General features: G+C 38.1%; 1 protein-coding gene across 4 annotated transcripts in view; it reads left to right on the forward strand.

Moving 5' to 3' along the window:
• The window catches only part of WASHC3 (WASH complex subunit 3), a 55,266-nt gene extending 45,579 nt beyond the window's left edge, over positions 1-9,687 (forward strand). For 3 of the 4 annotated variants that reach the window (XM_034987723.1, XM_034987726.1, XM_034987725.1), the window contains one exon: positions 7,317-7,570. In XM_034987723.1, the coding sequence (XP_034843614.1) occupies positions 7,317-7,401 (85 nt within the window). In that variant the 3' untranslated portion in view covers positions 7,402-7,570. Of the gene's footprint in view, positions 1-7,316; positions 7,571-9,200 lie in introns of those variants that run through there. The other variant, XM_034987724.1, reaches the window with a different exon arrangement.
• Positions 9,688-20,840: the final 11,153 nt, after the last annotated feature.

Below are 20,840 nucleotides of genomic sequence, written 5' to 3' on the forward strand. Positions count from 1 at the left end.
TTCTTTCTTTCTTTCTTTCTTTCTTTCTTTCTTTCTTTCTTTCTTTCTTTCTTCTTTCTTTTATATAGTATTAAGTATTACATTGTTTCCCTATGTAACACAACAAAGGACAGGATATACCTGTGTTGATGGGCATTCAGAAGTGAAAAGACCAAAGTATGTGTAATTTGAATAAATGTAATGCTGAAATAAGTCTCACTAGCTACTATAATATCAAAGTCTAAATTGTCACTTTTATAACCACCCCAGAGATCTTTATATATACTCAGTGCAATCTTGGCTCAGGAATTTAGTGTTTTGCTTTTTCCTTTAAGACCACCTGTTGCCCTTGCATAGAGCTATGACAGAACACTAATTGACAACAGGATCATGTGACATTATAAGTTTATGTGTGCTGTAGTCAATATTGAAAAATGATTTAAATGATAACTACTGTACTCTCTCTCCATAACCCACTCAGCAATATTTTTACTAACAATGTTTTTGTCACTTAATCTGCTTTAAATGTAATGGTTTTAAATTTAAAGAAAATAAAAAAATATTTTAAACTATCTACATAAATAAATGTTTTTCCAAAGTATGTTTATATGCTTTTTGTGTCCTTAAAGTGACTGTGGTTTTAAACACAAATACAAATATCTCTTTAATGAAAACAAATTAAACCAATGATATTTGTATTTTAGGACTCTTTTCACGTTCAGAATCACAGAAACCAACTCAAACTAGCTTAAACAAAAACGGAAGTCATTGATTCATATAGCTAAGAAGTCTAAGTAGAACAGGATCTAGGAGCTCAGTGTCATCTGTGCTTGTTGTCTGGCTGTCTGGTGTTCTCTCTTTCCTAGCACCTCATTCCAGCTTTACTCCTTGGCATAATATTTCACTTCTCTCCTACAGTAGTTGATCTTGCTCTTTGAAGCCAAGGAATTAGCAGTTATGAGGGCTTTAATATTGTTAGTTTTGCTAATTGAATGAAATTAACTATGGAATATCATAGCTCATTTCTAGGGAAACATTCTGATTAGCTTGGGTCATGTGCCCTCCCTTGAATCAATCTCTCTTCCCAGGGGAAGAAATGCTTAATGACTGGCCAACCCTGGATTATGTGACTGAAACAAGGAAGGGTATAGGGAAAGAATGGGGGCAGCAGGAATTGTGGTTGGCATCCTTATTTGATTCACATAAATGGGAGAAAGGTGAGTATCAAAAAGAACATGCACACAGCATCTGATATGCTAAAAAGTACTGATTGATATATGTTTAGTTCTTCCTTCTCCTTTCCTTTCTAAATTATGGCTCATTTTTTACTGAGGTCAACCTTAGTAACTTTAATAAGTGGCTTAAAATACTTATTTTAAAAGATAGTTAGACTAAGTAATGAGTTAAAGTTAAACTTTAAAAAATTTGCTTTTATTAAGACTTTTATGGATAATCTTGGTGCCACAAATTATATGTTTATTAAAATATAGCTACCAAAATAGTGTTATTTTATTGTATAAGCACTAAAGATAGAGATTTAAAAAAAAAATACATGATACATCATGAATATACTCTGACTTTATATGTGTTTCTGCATTTTGCTGATAAACTCTTTTTTAGTGATTCACTCATATATTTAAGACACTGAGAAACTGTTATAAAGTCCTCATCTTCACATTTTAATAGTGAATCCTTTGAATTTTGAGAAACTAAACTTTAGGCCAGTACTTTAAGATAGCAACTATTTCAAACATATCTTTTAAAACTTCCTTGCGTGAGGGCGCCTGGGTGGCTCAGTCACTTAAGCATCTGCCTTCATCTCAGGTCATGATCCTGGGGTCCTAGGATCGAGCCCTGAGTTGGGGCTCCCCGCTCAGCAGGGAGTCTGCTTCTCCCTCTCCCTCTGACCCTCCCCTCTGCTCATGCTCTTGTGTGCTCTCTCTCTCTCAAATGAATAAATTTTTAAAAATCTTTAAAAAAAACTTCTTTGCATGAAAAACAACTTAAAAGGTTCATATATATATATGATCAAGCAAGAGCAATTCTGATCATAACATAAAAAGCCAAAATTTTGTTCCCCCTAAGAATATGAATATCCAGTCTGGAAATGATGGTACTGTTTTAAGCTTGATTATGAACTTTTTTTTTATTATTATGTTATGTTAGTCACTGTACATACAATACATCATTAGTTTTTGATGTACTGATCCATGATTCCTTGTTTTCATATAATAGCCAGTGTTCCATGCAGTACATGCCTTCCTTAATCCCCATCACTGGGCTAACCCATGCCCCCACCCCCCCAAAACCATTAGTTTGTTTCTCAGAGTCCATAGTCTTTCATGGTTCGTCTCCCCCCTCTGATTCCCCACCTTCATTTTTCCCTTCCTTCTCCTGATGTCCTCCATGCTATTCCTTATGTTCCACAAATAAGTGAAACCTTACAATAATTGACTTTCTCTGCTTGACTTCTTTCACTTAGCATAATCTCCTCCAGTCCCATCGACGTTGATATAAAAGTTGGGTATTCATCCTTTTTGATGGCTGAGTAATATTCCATTGTATATATGGACCACATCTTCTTTATCCATTCATCTGTTGAAGGGCATCTCGGCTCTTTCCACAGTTTGGCTATTGCGGACATTGCTGCTATGAACATTGGGGTGCATATGGCCCTTCTTTTCACTACGTCTGTGTCTTTGGGGTAAACACCCAGTAGTGCAATTGCTGGGTCATAGGGTAGCTCTATTTTTAATTTTTTGAGGCACCTCTACACTGTTTTCCAAAGTGGCTGTACCAACTTGCATTCCCACCAACAGTGTAAGAGGGGTCCCCTTTCTCCACAACCTCTCCAACATTTGTTGTTTCTTGCCTTGTCAATTTTTGCCATTCTAACTGGTGTAAGGTGGTATCTCAATGTGGTTTTGATTTGAATTTCCCTGATGACTAATCATGATGAACATTTTTTCATGTGTCTGTTAGCCATTTGTATGTCTTCTTTGGAGAAGTGTCTGTTCATGTCTTCTGCCCGTTTTTTGACTTGATTATTTGGTTTTGGATGTTGAGTTTGAGAAGTTCTTTGTAGATCTTGGATACCAGCCCTTTATCGTAGTGTCATTTGCAAATATCTTCTCCCATTCTGTGGGTTGCCTCTTTGTTTTGTTGACTATTTCCTTTGCTGTGCAGAAGCTTTTTATCTTGATGAAGTCCCAAAAGTTCATTTTTGCTTTTGTTTCACTAGCCTTTGGAGATGAATCTTGAAAGAAGTTGCTGTGGCCGATGTCAAAGAGGTTACTGCTATGTTCTCCTCTAGGATTTAGATGGATTCCTGTCTCACAGTGAGGTCTTTCATCCATTTTGAGTTTATCTTTGTGTATGGTGTTAGAGAATGGTCGAGTTTCATTCTTCTGCATGTGGTTGTCCAAGTTTCCCAGCACCATTTATTAAAGAGACTGTCTTTTTTTCATTGCATATTTTTTCCTGCTTTGTCGAAGATTATTTGACCATAGAGTTGAGGGTCCACATCTGGGCTTTCTATTCTGTTCCATTGGTCTATATGTCTGTTTTTGTACCAGTACCATGCTGTCTTGGTGATCACTGCTTTGTAATATAGCTTGAAATCAGTCAACGTGATGCCCGCAGCTTTGTTTTTCTTTGTCAACATTTCCTTGGCGATTCGGGGTCTTTTCTGATTCATACAAATTTTAGGATTGTTTGTTCCAGCACTTTGAAAAATGTCATTGGAATTTTGATCGGGATGACATTGAAGGTATAGATTGCTCTGGGTAGCATAGACATTTTAACAATGTTTATTCTTCTGATCCATGAGCATGGAATGTTTTTCCATCTTTTTGTGTCTTCTTCAATTTCTTTCATGAGTGTTCTGTAGTACCTAGAGTATAGATCCTTTACCTCTTTGGTTAGGTGTATTCCTAGGTATCTTATGGTTTTTGGTGCTATTATAAATGGAATTGTTTCTCTAATTTCTCTTTCTACAGTTGCATTGTTAGTGTATAAGAAAGCAACTGATTTCTGTGCATTGATTTTGTATCCTGCCACATTACTGAATTGCTGTATGAGTTCTAGTAATTTGGGAGTGGAGTCTTTTGGATTTTCCACATAAAGTATCATGTCATCTGCAAAGAGAGAGAGTTTGATGACTTCTTTGCCAATTTGAATAGCTTTTATTTCTTTTTGTTGTCTGATTGCTGTTTCTAGGACTTCTAGTACTGTGTTGAACAATAGTGGCCAGAGTGGGCATCCTTGACATGTTCCTGATCTTAAGGGAAAGGCTCTTAGCTTTTCCCCATTGAGGATGATATTTGTGTGGGTTTTTCATGTAAAGCTTTTTAACTTATAAAATACTTTCATACACATTACGCCTTTTGATCCTCATAATATCTTGAAGTTTTTCTCTTTTTTATATCCAAAAGGGACTAGTGTATGCTTTTTCTTATGTCTTCCTAGCAATTCCAAGTCAAAGTAGCATAAAATTTATTTTTAAATGAATGAAGACAAGCAATAACAAGTATTAGCAAAGATACGAAGAACATGGAACCCTTGTGCACTGTTGGTGGGAATGTAAAATAGTGTAGCTGCTATGGAAAACAATATTGCAGTTCCTCAAGAAATTAAGCATAGAATTACTATAAGGTTGTGCAATTCCACTTCTGGGTATATACCCAAAAGAAGTGAAGGCAGGGACTCAAACATGTATTTGTATACCATGTTCATAGTAGCATTATTCACAGTAACACAAAGGTGGAAACAGCCCAGATGCCCACCCACAGGTGAATGGCTAAACAATGTAGTATATGCATACAAAGGAGTATTTTTCATCCTTAAATAGGAAGGAAATTCTCATACCTATTGCTCCTGCCAAATGGTCTAATGTCATCAAATTTTAACTGCAGTTACCTTATATTCTAGCTCCCAAATGACTTGTAGTTTCCAAATGTGGCATGAATTCCCCCCCCCCCCGCCTTTTTTTTCTTTGTTCAGGACTCTCTCATCCCCACTTACTCCCATCTTTTCTGGGAAACTCCTACTCTTATCCTAACAGCCTTTACAAGTGTCTCCCCTTCTCTGAAATCTTCTCTAACCAAACCTCATAGAGTGAATTACTTTTTCTTCTCACATAAGCATAGTTACTACAACTGTATTCGTGTATATCACACTATATAATAATAATCTGCATTTCTGTCTCCCTCTGAAATATCCCCCTAAAATATCAGCTTCTTCAGGGCAGGAACTACTTGTTATTCATTTCTGTATTTCCAGCACCTAACACAGTTCCTGGAAAAATGGTGGGCATGTGATGATGATGATGATGACGATGATGATGATGATAGAAGATAGCATTTATTTAATATACTTACTATGTGCCAAATATTATTTGATATACTTTACACATAATAATTCATTTTAATCATTTTTTAAAGATTTATTTATTTATTTGACAGACACAGCGAAGAGGAAACACAAGCAGGGGGAGTGGGAGAGGGTGAAGCAGACTCCCCACTGAGCAGGGAGCCCGATGCGGGGCTTGATCCCAGGACCCCGGGATCATGACCTGAGCCAAAGGCAGACTCTTAACGACTGAGCCACCCAGGCGCCCCTCATTTTAATCATTATAACAATCCAGTCAATTAGTTGGATCCAGAGGGGTTACCTAGCTTCCCCAAAGTTGCTCAAAAATGTAGCAAGACTGGGATTTGAATCCAAACAGTCTGACTCCAGAATCTGTGTTCTTAACCATTGTGCTATACAGCTGTGATGATCACAAGTATTAAAAATGGCTACACACATAAATTAAGTATATAATTTCAGCTCCTTCTAAGCTTAAGCTGCTTTTGCCCTTAAGTAGCATTTATTTTGGAGGCATCGTATGCATTGTTTTATTTGTTTGAGCTGCCATAGATATAATTCGATGTAGTATTCAAATTATTCCTTCTGGTAATTTTTTCCTTTTTAACAAAGTAAAGAAAGTAAAAAATCACCTATATAGCAAAGAGAAATTTACTTGGAAAATGTTTCCAGTATTCATGCCCACTACTTTTAGAGTTCTTGCTTCTATGGAGAACAATGAAGACTATGGTCTTGTGTTCGTATTTTAGGGAGATGGAATATCAGTCAAAACTTAAACATGCTGTACCCAGCTTTAAAGTTTTACTATATTGAGTACATGTGACTTCCTCATAGGCATAAACTAAAATTGTACAGTAGATCAAATAGGTTTATATTTGACCCATTGCTGGGAGCAATGCCAGCATTTCTCTGTTTTGTATCATGACAGATACAATATTAAAAAACATAAGCCAAAACTCTAAGTGTAAATGGTAGATTGTACATTTTTTAATTTGAGTAATAGTAATTATATTTGTGGCAAAGTTTTATTGGTTGATGTCCTAACTCTTTAATAAGAATCAAGGCGCCTGAGGGAGAAATAAGTCTGGTAGGTTTCAATGCTATATCATTTTTCCTTTCCTTCTTAATTTCTCCAGAAGTATACTTTACTTGCTTAATTTACTTTCTTCATAAGAGTGAATAGAGGCTGAATAATAGTATTACCATATTGATTAAATGATTTACTAACAAACACTATAGAGCCTATCTAGTTGACTGTTTTGATGACACCATTAAATTTCATTTGGTTTATTATAATATATCCCTGCAAAGTTGGAGTTTAACCATTCTCATATCTCTTTGTTGTGCCTAGGGAATCTTTGAGACATTATTTTTGCCAGCTCATACTTTTTACATTCATTCTATGAAGATAAAATATAAATAAAAACACTCAACAAACATTAAGAACCTTCTTTTACCAGACCCTCTTCTCCCCTGCAAAATTTCCGTATTGTTTGTTTCTTAATAGCCATTCTTTCACTCTCTTCCATTTTTAAATTTCTTTTTGCAGCTTTCCTGAAACATGAAGATTTTCCTTTTCTTTCCATTTCTAGCTTTCCTTTCTCTGTGCCTCCTGTACACTTGGAGACTGCAGAGATATAGCAGTGGGCATGCCAACCTCTCTCCATCGCATCTCCGTCTGTAGTTGGGTCTCCCTGGTAATGAGAAAGCAGAAAGTGCTAAAGTAGCACATTCCGTAAGGACTGGCAAGAGTAAACAGTGCTGTGGCCCATACAGGAACAGCACTTGGTCCTCATGGTGCTGGAGAAACCAAAGAGAAGCATGCTGTGGAGAGCGGGAGACTCTTTCAGTTAAGGATGTAGACTTGGCAGATTTATTAGCGTAATATTCTAGGATGAACCTAATTTACAGTTAGTAAATTCTTTTTTTCAGCTGGAAAAACCTTTAAAAATTGTTCCCTTCTCTTTCAGGAGGCCAGATGCTCCAGTGCCTGATGGTGAAGGTGAAAAAAATACAGAAGAAAGTTCAGACAGTGAATCTTCTTTTAGTGACTAAGCTTAATTTTGATAACAGTTACATATACATGTGTAGGTATACATTTACATTCTATAAGAAAGAGAACCTGAACTTGAACTCTAGTCATAAAAACATCAACTGGCCATATATCCACCGCCAAACCTCCTCTATGTTAAAAAAATAAAAATAAAGCATTTATAACCTGGCAGTATGTCTTGTTACCAAAATACAGGCCTATGACTGAAAAATAGAATAACCTAAATAAAGTGCTGTTAGTGCTATAAATACTAAGATGGGATATTTCAGGGATGAGGTGAGCATTGAAAATGAAGTCAATGAGTGAGTTCGGCAATCAATGATAGACTCATTGCAAAAAAAGTGAATTTGGCTAAGTGAGTTATTCAATTTTTGTGACTGTTTTAGCATGAAAAATATTATGTGCATTTGTATTGTAAGAGTAGTTAAGAAGTTTCTGACAGACTAATACCAGATTTAAATATTCTGTGACAACTTGAAGCTTATATGTCATAGAAAGTGTGAATTTGGAATTTACTGGTCATATTTGTTAGCATATAGAGCTTTTCACCACTTGTCCATTAGTTCCTATGCTATTAAAGTATCAGATATTCTTAGAATATTTATTATCAGATAGAAATTGAATTGAAGGTAGTTTCAGTGTGTCTCAGAGTCAGCAAGCGTCTTGTGATCAGCTCTTTTATTGCCTAAACAGAAAAAAAAAATATTTAAAATGCTGTCCTCACCTTACCAAATAATTCATGAAGAATTATTTGCACACAGTGTAGAAAATTTCTAAAATACTTACATGAAAAGATATATAAATGCATTTTATTAATGGTGCTCATCTTAGTTTATCCCACCTGAATGTAGACCCTGAGAAAAGGACTTGAGTGTAAGGATGTCATTTGTGAGGTAATCACAGGATGCAGAAGTGAGAGAACAGGAAGAGCAAGAGGAAGAAAACCAATACAAAAGTATATTATCAAGGTTGCCATTTTGGGCTCTAAGACCTGAGGAGCTTACAAAATGCCTCCCAAAAATGCCCACCTAATACAGATAGGATAATTATTAACCAGTTTCCATCCCCCATTAGTTGAAAGTTACCTCCAGGAGCATTGACTACCCCCGCACTTCTGGGCTGTACTTTTGTGTGGGAAGGCGGGCTTCCAACATTGAAAAAGGACTTGGAACAGAAAACAAAAAGATGCATGGCTCACACTTGTGGTGGGATTTCAGTAGCAAAAAAGGACAAGTCTGAGCTCAGAAATGTCAAGTGCATTTGTAGCTGATAGCAGAAGTTGACAAGGGATTGTGATGTTGGGCAAAAGAGGTGTGTGTTGCTGAATAGTTCTTGCCTATGCAGAGCTGCTTGAGTCCCATGTTAAGTCCACTCCATCACTGAGTCTTCAAGGTGGTGGTCAGCCACATTCTATAAAAGACTATTCAGAAGGATTAGACAAGCTACAGTTCCTGTTATTACTGAACCCAAGGCCAAAATATATTCATTATCTCCTTCCTCCTCCCCTCATTTGAGGTTTTCATTGCTCTCTGCCAGAAATTCAGCTGTTCTAGTTTGATCGACTGCTAGAGCGAACCAGACCTTCATCTCTTCAGGGATCTACGGTCTTGGTTACTTTGCCCTTTTTTAGGCTATGATTATCACAGTTGTTTGTTTGCTGTTCTCACCAGCCTTGGAAACATCAAGACATGCCCCCAGTGAATCACCTGACACATCCTCACTGTTTCATTTTGTAGTCACATTCCTAGCTCCTCATGTTAACCAACATATTAATTCCCCTTTCTTGCCTGTTGTCCCACAGACATGAGCAGCCCAACAGGACCAGTTGGCAGCTGTAGCTTCAGTTTTGTGGAGTCCTTACAGTGCTTCCTGGTGGAAGTGTGCGAGCTTCTTCCCTTTACCCTGTCAGGATACAGGACCTCCAGTCCAGCAAAGCCTAAGGTGGTAGGAATGGGAAACACATTCTACAAGTAGCTCACTGGGAATGGTGGTAAGAAAGGCCAGTCCTATTTCTATCCTCTTGGTTCCTGCACCTCGCAGCTGGGGACATGGCATCATATATTGGCTATTGGTATAGTGCATGTATCATGTCCTGGTAAGTGGGATCTTAATCCTACAGGATGTTATACCTGAGCTGATGCCTAAGCTGACCCTATAATAGGTCATTTCATTGTTCTGGATTAACTGCTTCTGGATAATGATGTATATGTAGATTCATTGATCTAATTGTTCATGTTCTTCATTTGCTATAAAACAGTTCCTTTGGGGCGCCTGGGTGGCTCAGTCGTTAAGCGTCTGCCTTCGGCTCAGGTCATGATCCCAGGGTCCTGGGATCGAGCCCCGCATCGGGCTCCCTGCTCGGCGGGAAGCCTGCTCTCCCTCTCCCGCTCCCCCTGCTTGTGTTCCTGCTCTAGCTATCTCTCTCTCTCTGTCAAATAAATAAATAAATAAATCTTAAAAAAAAAAAAACAAAACAGTTCCTTTGTCTGAGGCAGTGTAATGCAGGATACTATGTTGGTAATAGCCATTCTGTAGACCATCAGATAGTAATGGTGGCAGAGGTACTGCTGGAAAGGAGGGCAAGCCTATATTAAGAGTACAAATTAATTACTATACAAATGAATTACTTCCTCTTTTGGGGTGGAAGGAAATTAATGCACACAACTTGCTACCAAGTAGTTAGTTGATTTTAATAAAGGGATAGTACCAAATCATTGGTCTCTGCTTGTGACAGATCACATATTCAATAGTGGTAATAACTAGATCATCCTTAATGAGAAAAAATCCAAGCTACTGGGCCCATTGCATGCATGGCCTTGATGATTACTCCATTCATGGGTTTTATGTGCAAGCCTGAAGTGGTTACAGACAAGACTGACTGAAATCTATTGGAATCATCCTGTCTGCCTGATCTTTGCTTCCTCACGTGAGTTTTTTCTCATTGACATTCCATGATACAAAAATCTGCACATTTTGCCATAGTCAAAAATATTTTTTTTTTACTCTTAACTCAAGCCATGTCTTTCTCTATCAGCATGGCTGTTTGAAGCGCCCTATCCATCAGGAAGATTTTTCCCTCACCACTAATCTCTGTGGCCTCCTCTGAGAGAGGCAATAGTGTAGAAGCCAGCCATTGTTGGCTCACACCAACATATCAAGCTGGTCCACCCATGAACAAGGCCTACTTTTTCCTTATCTGTCACCTGACATGTTAATATTGCAAAAAAGAGCTTCAGTTCCTCACCTCTTCCTGTTTCCATGTCTTTTGCCATATAATTTTGCATTGCCTCCCCACTCTGGGTGGAGCATTCTGCCACACCTTTTGACTCTGAATTTAGCCATGTGATTTTGCTCTGGACCAACAGAATGTCAGCAAATGTGATCCAAGCAGAGGCTTGAAAAATACTTGGATGGTTGGTGTTGCCTCTGCCAATGACATAAGAACATGACTGGGATAGTCTCCTGAAAAATGAAAGATATGTGGAGCATAGCTAAGTTGTTCCAGAAACCCAGCAGCCAAGCTCAAAATGTGAGCAAGCCCAGCAAAGACCAGAACATATGCCTAGCCAATTCCCAGCTGGCCTTAGATGTGTTATTAATAAATGCTCATCACTGATTCTCATAAAGATTTTTTTGATTATTATATGGCATTACTGTAGCAATAAATAACTGATACAACTGATCATAGGGAATTCCCGATGAGATCATAGGAATAGGTTGAAGGAGATGCATTAGTGCAAGAGAGGTAAATTATAGGGAATCCAGGCTACCTGTCCCTGTAACTTACACATGCCCTCTGGACTTACTCAGGCTTGATTCCAAATGCATCATTTCCATCGAATGATGGATTACTATTGTGGCTATCTGACCTTATGATTTGGTGAATCTGGTAATATCCACCGCTTGATGGGCAGCTCCAGTTAATCGCTTGACATCAGATTTTCAGTTTCTGATAAATGCAGAGACATACCAGGAGTTGCTTTTCAAACAAAGAGAAAGCATGACTTTGCCCCAGAACCTAAGATCTTGTGCTGTCTATTAGAACTTGCCAGAGATGCTACACAGTGTCCTACCTCAGGTATCTGTAGTGTCTGTCAATGGATAGATAATCTGTCATGTAATCAGCTGAGCAGCAGGGCAAGTTATGTCATAGCCTGAACCTGGAGCACAGCCTTCTGTGCTCTGGACTCTATTTGAAACTAGCAGCCTTCCAAATCTCCCCACAAGTGGGTGAAGGCAGTATTTGACTTTCAAAAGCCAAAGTCCCCAACATGCTATACCTCTTTCTTAATGGTACAGGGTGCAAATTCAGTAACTTGTCCTTTTTTTTTTTATGTTCAATTAGCCAACATATAGTACATCATTAGTTTTTGATATAGTGTTCAATGATTCATTAGTTGTGTATAACACCCAATGCTCATCACATCACATGCCCTCAATACCCATCACCCAGTTACCCAATCCCCCCAGCCCCCCTCCCTTCTGTAACCCTCAGTTTGTTTCCCAGAGTCCAGAGTCTCTCATGGTTTGTCTCCCTCTCTGATTTCTTCCCATTCAGTTTTCCCTCCCTTCCCCTATGGTCCTCTGTGCTATTCCTTATAGTCCACATATGAGTGAAACCGTATGATAATTGTCTTTTTCTGCTTGACTTATTTCACTTAGTATAATACCCTCCAGTTCCATCCATGTCAATGCAAATGGTAGGTATTCATCCTTTCTGATGGCTGAGTACCTTGTCCTTTATCCTGTCCCAGCATTCTCCAGACCATTGGACCCCTAAAATCTGCAAGGATCTGAATCTTCTATCTTCTAGCATGTGTCTTCTATCTTCTATCTTATAGGGCACCAAGAGTTCCTTCCACTTCCTCTTCACTAAATTTAGCCTGATTTACCAATACAAGTTACCAGCATGAGGTTTTGTGGAATATCAGGATGAACAAGATTCCTGCAGACTACATAGTGAAAGAGTAGGAGAGTTAACATAACCATATGACAGTAGGTTAGCACGCATTGCTATCCTTCCCATGTATATAAACACTTTTGATGTTCTTAATGATTGAAAAAAAGTTTTCCAGATCAACAGCCATATCCCATGCCAGAGGCTGTGTTGATATGTTCCAGGAAAGGTATCATATCTGGCATAGGAGCCGTGATTGGCATGATCACTTGGTTAAGTTTATGATAGTCCTTTGTCTTCTACTGTGGTCCTTGTGATTTAGCAGGGTGATACAGGTGAATGCAGAGGGTACCACCCCTGCATCCTTCAAGTGTTTAAAGATGGTGCTAATCTCTGCAATTCCACTCAGAATGCAATATTTTTTTCTGGTTTACTATCTTGGCTGGGGTGGCAGGGTGCAATTTTAGGGATTTCTACTTGATCCTCCCTACCATAATGGATTTTATTCCATAGGTCAGGGAATCAATGTGAAGCTGTTAAGAATATCCCGAGTATGTACTCAGAGACCAGGGAAATAGCCACAGGGACCTATCTAGTCCAATTGAAAGTACTGTAAGATGGACTGGAGCCCACACTTTGTTACCTGGTGTCCCATAACCCCACTCTAATTGAGGGAAAATGATGACATCTTAGATTACTTGATATCAAGTCAATTTGGCCCTCTAGACAACAACATTTAAAAGGATTAACTATTCCCCTTTCTCCATTGTACAGTTACTTTGACAAGTAGCTTATGGTTCTTTAAAGAAAGACTAAGGAAATATTTTTTATATATACTTGTAGTGGAAAGGTGGCATTTTCCTCTTTAAGGTTTTATTTATTTATGAGAGAGAGCACGGCAAGGAGCAGAAGGAGAGGGACAAGTAGACTGTGCACTGAGCACAGAGCCTGACACAGGGCTTGATCCCACAACCCCAAGATTGTGACCTGAGCCGAAATCAAGTCAGCTGCCAAACCAACTGCACCCAGGTGCCCCAAGGTGGCATTTTTCAAAGGGATTTGGCCTCCTTTTCGATGGATGGACATGATGAGATAATAATTATAGGAAAACACTTCTCCTTTATAGCAGCTGACATCAGCCATCTCACCAGCTCATGCTTTTTTGGGGTGTTACAATGAAAGCTACACTCTAGTCTGCTACCTTCTACCTTGAGCGTGAGGTACACCATGGTATATTAATTACCAACAAAGATCCCTGCTTACCAGGGAATCTTGATTGCCACTTCAACTTGGTGCCACTTTGCCATTGATGATTGAATATCACTATCTGCCTCCTGCCATTATGGAATCCTACCATCTCAATCAATACTAGAGAGCACAATTCTATGGTATCATATCCCCTCCTGTGAATTCTGGCCTACAGAATGTAGCTACTACTGACTTTTCTCAGAGATGTTGGTGCCAGCCTCATTAGTTACATTCTTTATTTCCTTAGTAAAGAGAGTTCTCTGGATCCTTCCTGGGAAAATAGTTGGTTGGCTCTCTCAACACAAGAAATAAATCCATTCTAACATTCCCACCTCTCAGCCCCTGACCTCTTCCTCAGTACTTTGACAAGGCGATTTCAGCATCTCCATCTCACTTTATGTAGGCCATCATGACCAAATTTCATGAAGTCATCCCAACAGCCTATTAGCACCAGCTCCATTGCCAGGATGTTAAATCTTGAGTCGTAAGAGTGTGCTCTCATGTCAATAAACTCTCCTCTATCCAGCCTTATATTCTGCCCACTCTGGTCCAACAGACTCAAGATCTATTCCCACACATATTCTCCAAATCTCTGCCAGTGCTTGTTAGCCAGTTCCTAAAATTCTTTCAGTAAATAGGCTCTTTCTTCCCAGATCAAGGACTGTATTTTCTCTCTCAGCTGAAACTTGACATTATTCTCAAGGCAATAGGGGAAGATAAATACTGAGGTGGCAGGGGTTATTTTACATGGAAGGCATCCACTTCAAGTGAACACTGCATGGTCTCCAGGTAAGGCAAGGCTGCTTTCCTCTAGTAAAGGAGAAAATACTGCTTTGGCTGGCATGATATTCAAGCTTCTCAAGTGCATCCACCCAAATTTTTTCATCTCAAATCTCAGTCCCTCTCCTTCAATATCAGGGCTGTGACTGTAGCAAAGCAGACTTGTAGAGACTGCACATATCATCTCCTTTGCAGGTCTGCCACCCTTAAACTCTGGGCCTGATTTTCACCACAGCTGTCCTACAGCTGAGGAGATAATGGTCTCTTTAAATACTACAGAAGTGGCCTTTGGCTTTCAGAGTGCCCTAAGATGATAGTTGGTGGATCTGAGTCTTTTACTTCCTTTTTTCAAGGTTTCCAAGACAATTAACAAATGCTAGTCAATTCCACAATCCTTTGCCCACAAATCATTCTAGTGACAGAGCTACTGGATAACTTATGGCTTCTTGTCCCAGTCCACCACAAGTGAGATTCTTATGAATTGTGATGCACACCAGAGATTACCATCATCCTGTTTATTCTTAAAATAGGATAGGGGTCCAAGTTCTAGAAGCCCATCCTAAGTATCTGCTTTCCACTATCATACCAAAGTCCTATGTTGTATTCCTCCTAAAAACAGATCTCAAGACAAACACTCAGGCATAAGAAGTTTTTTTTGCCTCCTGGGGGAGGCAGGAGTGAGAGCAGGAAGAATGAGACAGGGAAGAAAATACAATACAAGGATATATTATCAAGATTTCTACTGTGGGTGCTTGGGACTTGATTCCAAGACCAGCACCTCCTTAGAAATGAACAGGTGCATAAAAAAAAAAAAAACTTAATTCAGATTTTCTATATCTTTGATGAAGTTTTTTTGTCTGAGAAGGATGTTTTGGAAAATCTATTCTCAAACACTTTCTACAATCAAAATGTATTATTTTATATTAAAAATAGTTTTGTGTTATAAAACAAATAAAAAAGTATAAACAAAACAAAAAGAAATGAACAGGTGCTTCCCAGAATTGTCCACCAGAAGGACTAGAGACTGGATCATCTGTTCACTAGCCCTGGACCCATTGGTTGAGGGCATTACTCCTCTACATTTCTGGGATATAGTTGCCTATGCACCTTGGTGGCTCCATGGCCTTGGAAAGGACACTGTGTCAGAAAGTGGAGAAATGGAACATTCATTGGAGATGGGTTGCTATCACCAAAAGGTGAGTCTGAGATTGAGTACAAGTCTACTACAGCTGTGGCTAACAGCCAAGGTGGGACTGGGGGATGCGTTGCAGGGCACTACCAGAAGCTTCCACTGCAGACAATGTTTCTTCTAAACCACCAAATTGGCCTGAACTTGCCTTTATTTAAAATGTATAATTTTTGTCTTGGATTGGATGGTAAGCTACACTCAAGATTTTCAGAACCTTCTCATTACAAATTTTAGTTTTTAAAATCTTCCAAGAATGAGCAAAGGATAAACAATGACTAAATCTGTATCTTTATAGTCTGTTGTAATTATAATACAATTTTTAAATGTTTCCTTTTACACATACCCTGCAGAGTTTTTCTGTGAAAGTTTTATATCTGAACCAGAGCATGGCTCCTGTTAGAGAATAAATTGTGTCCATGTGCTCTTGAAGAGTGCCCAGACAACATAACATTCAGTGAAACTGTTTTGTTTCTGATCAAGTTCTTCACAAAAACAAGCTTAATTTCCAGGATCCATGAAGAACTTAAATTCTCACAATTTAAGTCCTCTACTTTAATAGCTGCTGCAACGCTGCCAAAGTGTCTTTTCAAAAACAATCATTTTTACCTTTCTCATTAAGAAGATTAATAACAAAAGCACTGACACTAAAGTGAGTGTCATTCTGACTTGGATTTTGAATAGGTAGCTTAAACAAGAGACATTTATCTTCCTTTGGAACATGAAGTGTCAAGATTTTATTTGTGACTCCATTTTCTCTCTTCCCAAAACAATATTACTTTAGATTGGCAGCTTATAAGTAAATAAACTTGGGAAAAGTTCATTTTACAATATCTACAAATCACTTATTAGTCATCTGTGTGTACTTATGTTCAAATTGATATGAGCAGATTAAAATACTTTAGAATTAAGCACTTCATAGTTAACTTTGCAAATATTTTTTCTCAGTAAATTCTGAGTATTGGAATAATAACATTTTTAAATCTAGAAGAAATCTTAGCAAATGTCTAGTCTAATTGCCTCTTTTTTACAAGTGGATAAATTGAAGCCCAGAGGTGTTGAAGGATTCTCCCAGGAAACATAAGAAAGAAAAGAAGTTTAGTTATATAAACAAAAATACTTTATCAGTTTAAAAAAAAAATTATCAGTAATATCCTTATCTTAAATATTAATGCTTTTGGTTATCTGTACAAAAGCAAAATACTTAAATTTTTAGTAATCTTATTAAAAGTTCACATTGTAATCTGCAAAGTGGAGTTGTGGAATTTTTTTATATTTAAGGAAATTCTAATGTCAATTCTAACATTCAGTTTTTTCACTTGTATTATATAATATGTGGCCATGTGGCAATCAAGTAGTTACTTCTACATTTTCTTAGGGACATCTTAACCATACTGGTTTATGCTTTACTATACTGTAATTCTTGTTTTCCAGATCAAACCTTAGAAAATTCTAAGAAACTGGCTGCATAGTTTTTAAATGGCCAGTATAAACACAGAATACCTAGATAGCAAAGTCAAAAAGCCTCAAGGATAAAATCTATGACATAATTCCATAAAAGAAACAAACTGTCAAAAATCACTCCAAAAGAAATAATCTGAATAGCCTTACATCTACAAAAGAAGTTGAATGTATAGTTAAAAACATTCCCATAAAGAAAACTGGACACCCACATGACTTCATTGGTGAATCCTACCTAACATTTAAGGAAGAAATAATGCCAAAATCCAACCACACATTTAAGGAAAAAATAATGCCAATTATACACAAACTCTTCCAGAAAATTAAAAAGGGGGAACTCCTTCCCAAGTCATTCTATCAGACCAATATTAATCTGACACCCAAATCAAACATGTTATAATAAAACTATAGACTGATATTCATTATGAAAACAGAGGTAAATGTTCTTAAAATTTTCTTAGCAAATTGAGTTTAATACCATAGAAGATACACAGATGAATACATACATATTCACTAGAAATGTGACGAGTTGGTCATTATGTATCATTAGGGAAATACAAATTAAAATGACAATGAGATTATACCACTTACCTATTAGAATGACTAAAATCCAAAATCCTGATAAAACTAGACGCTGGAAAGCCTGCAGAGCAACACTAAAACTCCTTTATAGCTTACGGAAATGCAAAATAGTGGGACCACTTTGAAAAACAGTTTGGTAATTTCTTAAAGCTAACATAGTTTTATCATACACTAGCTACACTCCTAGGTATTTATCCGTTTGGGATGGAAACTTATATCCACACAAAAACCTACCCATGAATGCTTATAGCAGCTTTATTCATAATTCTCCAAACTGGAAACAACCAAGATGTCTTTCAATACGTGAATGAATAAACAAATTCTAATATATCCACAAAATGGAATATTATCCAGTAATGAGAGGAAATGTATTATCAAGCCATGAAAAGACACACAGGAACTTTAAAGCATATTGGTAAGTGAAAAATCTACATATTGTATGATTCCAACTACATGACATTTTAGAAAAGGCAAAGCTACAGAGATAGTAAAAAAAAAAAAAATCAGTTGTTAGGATGTGAGGGGAGTGAGGGTAGAATAAATAGATGAAGCACAGGATATTCTTAGGGTAATTAAACTATTCTGTATGAAAGTGTAAAGTGATGGATACATATCATTATTCATTTGTCAAAACCCATAGAACTGTACAAAACAAGGAGTGAACCTTAATGTGAACTGTGGACTAGTTAATAATAATGTACCAATATTGGTTCCTTAATTGTAACAAAAAATGGTCCATTAATTATAACAAATGCATCACACTAATGCAATTTGTTAATAATGGGGGAAGCTGGAATGAGGGGAGTGGAGTGTATATATTGAACTTCTGTACTATTTGCTCAATTATTCTGTAAATGTAAACTATACTAAAAACATCCATTATTTTTCATCCTTAGAGATGAGAATGGAATAATGGTTTTTTGAAGTTTTTATTTAAATTCCAGTTAGTGAATATATGGTTCATTATAATATACTGTTATATTAGTTTCAGGTGTACAATATAGTAATTCAATACTTCTATAAAACACCTGGTGCTCATCACAAAAAGTGGACTCCTTAATCCCCATCACCTATTTAACCCATCCCCCACCCACCTCCGCTTTGGTAACCATCAGTTTGTTCTTTGTAGTTAAAAGTCTGTTTCTTTGTTTGCCTCACTCTTTTTTCCCCTTTGCTCACTTGTTTTCTTTCTTAAATTCCACACATAAGTGAAATCCTATGGTATCTTTCTCCGACTGACTTATTTTGCTTAGCATAATACTCTGTAACTCTATCCATGTCATTGCAAATAGCAGATTTCATTCATTTTTATGGCTGAGTAATATCCCACTGTGTGTGTATGTATATATACACACATATATATACAATACATATATAGATACATATACTACACACACACACACACACACACACACACACACCACATCTTTCTCCATTCATCATGGATTGGAAGTACAGATATTGTTAAAATTTCTCTAGTACCCAAAGCAATCCACACATTTAATGCAATCCCTATGAAAATTCCAACAGCATTTTTCACAGAGCTAAAACAATCCTAAAATTTGTATGAAACCAAAAGGACCCCAAATGGCCAAAGCAACCTTGAAAAAGAAAGGCAAAGCTGAAGCAAACAATTCTGGACTTCAGATTATATTACAAACCTGTAATGATGAAGATAATATGGTACTGAAACAAAAATATTTGACACATAGATCAATAAAACAGAATAGAAAACTCAGAAATGAACCCACAACCATATGGTCAATTAATCTTAAACAAAACAGGGAAGCATATCTAGTGGGAAAAAGAGTCCCTTCAACAAATGACATTGGGAAAACTAAACCACTGTCTTACACCATACCCAAAAATAAATTTCAAAATTTATGTGATAAATGTGAGACCTGAAACCATAAAAATCCTAGAGGAGAACACAGGCAGTAACTTCTTTGACATCAGCTGTAGCAACTTCTTACTAGGTATGGCTCGGCAGCAAAGGAAATAAAAGCAAAAGTAAAGTATTGGGACTTCATCAAAATAAAAGGCTTCTGCACAGCAAAAGAAACAATCTACAAGACTAAAAGGCAACCTATGGAATGGGAGAGGATGTTTGCAAATGATACATCCAAAGAAGCGTTAGAATCCAAAATATATAAAGAACTTACAAACTCAACACCCAAAAATGAATAATCCAATTAAAAAATAGAAGACATGAATAGACATTTTTCCAAAGAAGACATACAGATGGTCAAGAGACACATGAAAAGATGCTCAACATCACTCATCATCAGGGAAATGCAAATCAGAACCACAATGAGATATCACCTCAAACGTACCAGAATGGCTAAAATCAACAACACAAACAGGTGTGGAGGAGGAGCAAGATGGCAGAGGGGGAGGAGACCTAAATTTCATCTGGTCCCAGGAATTCAGGTAGATAGGTATCAAACCATTCAGAATACCTACGAACTCAACAGGAGATCAAAGAAAAGAATAGCAGCAACTCTCTGAACAGAAAAGCAACCACTTTCTGGAAGGTAGGACGTATGGAGAAGTGAATCCAAGGCGATATATGGGAAGATAGACCGTGGGGGGAGGGAGCCTCCATAAGCCGCTAGGGCAAGTGATAGAGCAGCGGAGCACAAAATCAGAACTTTTAAGATGTCTGCTCTGCTGACAGACGTCGCTCCAGTGGCTAAGTGGGGGTGGAACTCTCACTGGGACAGTGTGGTCTCAGGACCCTCAGGGTCACAGAAAGACCAGGGGTGCCTGAGTGTGGCAGAGCTCCCAGGTATTGGAGCAGGGAAGCCAGCGGCAAAGATGGAGCTGAGGAGTGGGCTCTCAGCTTGGGGTTGCCATAAACCGTGATCCGTGGCACAGTTGCCACTGCTCTTCCAACAGGGACCCAACAAGTGGCAGATCCAGGGAGACTCCCCTTCCTCCCCCAGGAGGAGTGGCGTGGGAGTGCAACACAGGAATCTGCTGGGTTTGGAGACTCCAAATGGGGTCGGGTGCCAGAGCTAGGAACGCTCAGTCACAGGCCGGGTGGGTGAGCATGGAGTGAGGCCGGAGACCAGGGAGACAAGGTGATTGACTGCTTTTCTCTAGGGGCACACTGAGGAGTGGGGCCCCAAGTTCTCGGCTCCTCTGAGGTGGAGATGGGAGGCTGCCACTTTCACTCTCATCCTCCAAATCTGTACAGAAAGCTTGCAGGGAACAAAAGCTACCAAGAGCAAACCGGAGCAGATTACTTAGCCTGGCCCCCAGCAAGGGCAGGGCAATTCCGCCTC

The sequence above is a fragment of the Mirounga leonina genome, unplaced genomic scaffold (assembly GCF_011800145.1).
Source record: "Mirounga leonina isolate KUSES-001 unplaced genomic scaffold, KU_Mleo_1.0 Mir_418, whole genome shotgun sequence".
In the NCBI taxonomy this organism is placed as follows: Eukaryota; Metazoa; Chordata; class Mammalia; order Carnivora; family Phocidae; genus Mirounga; species Mirounga leonina.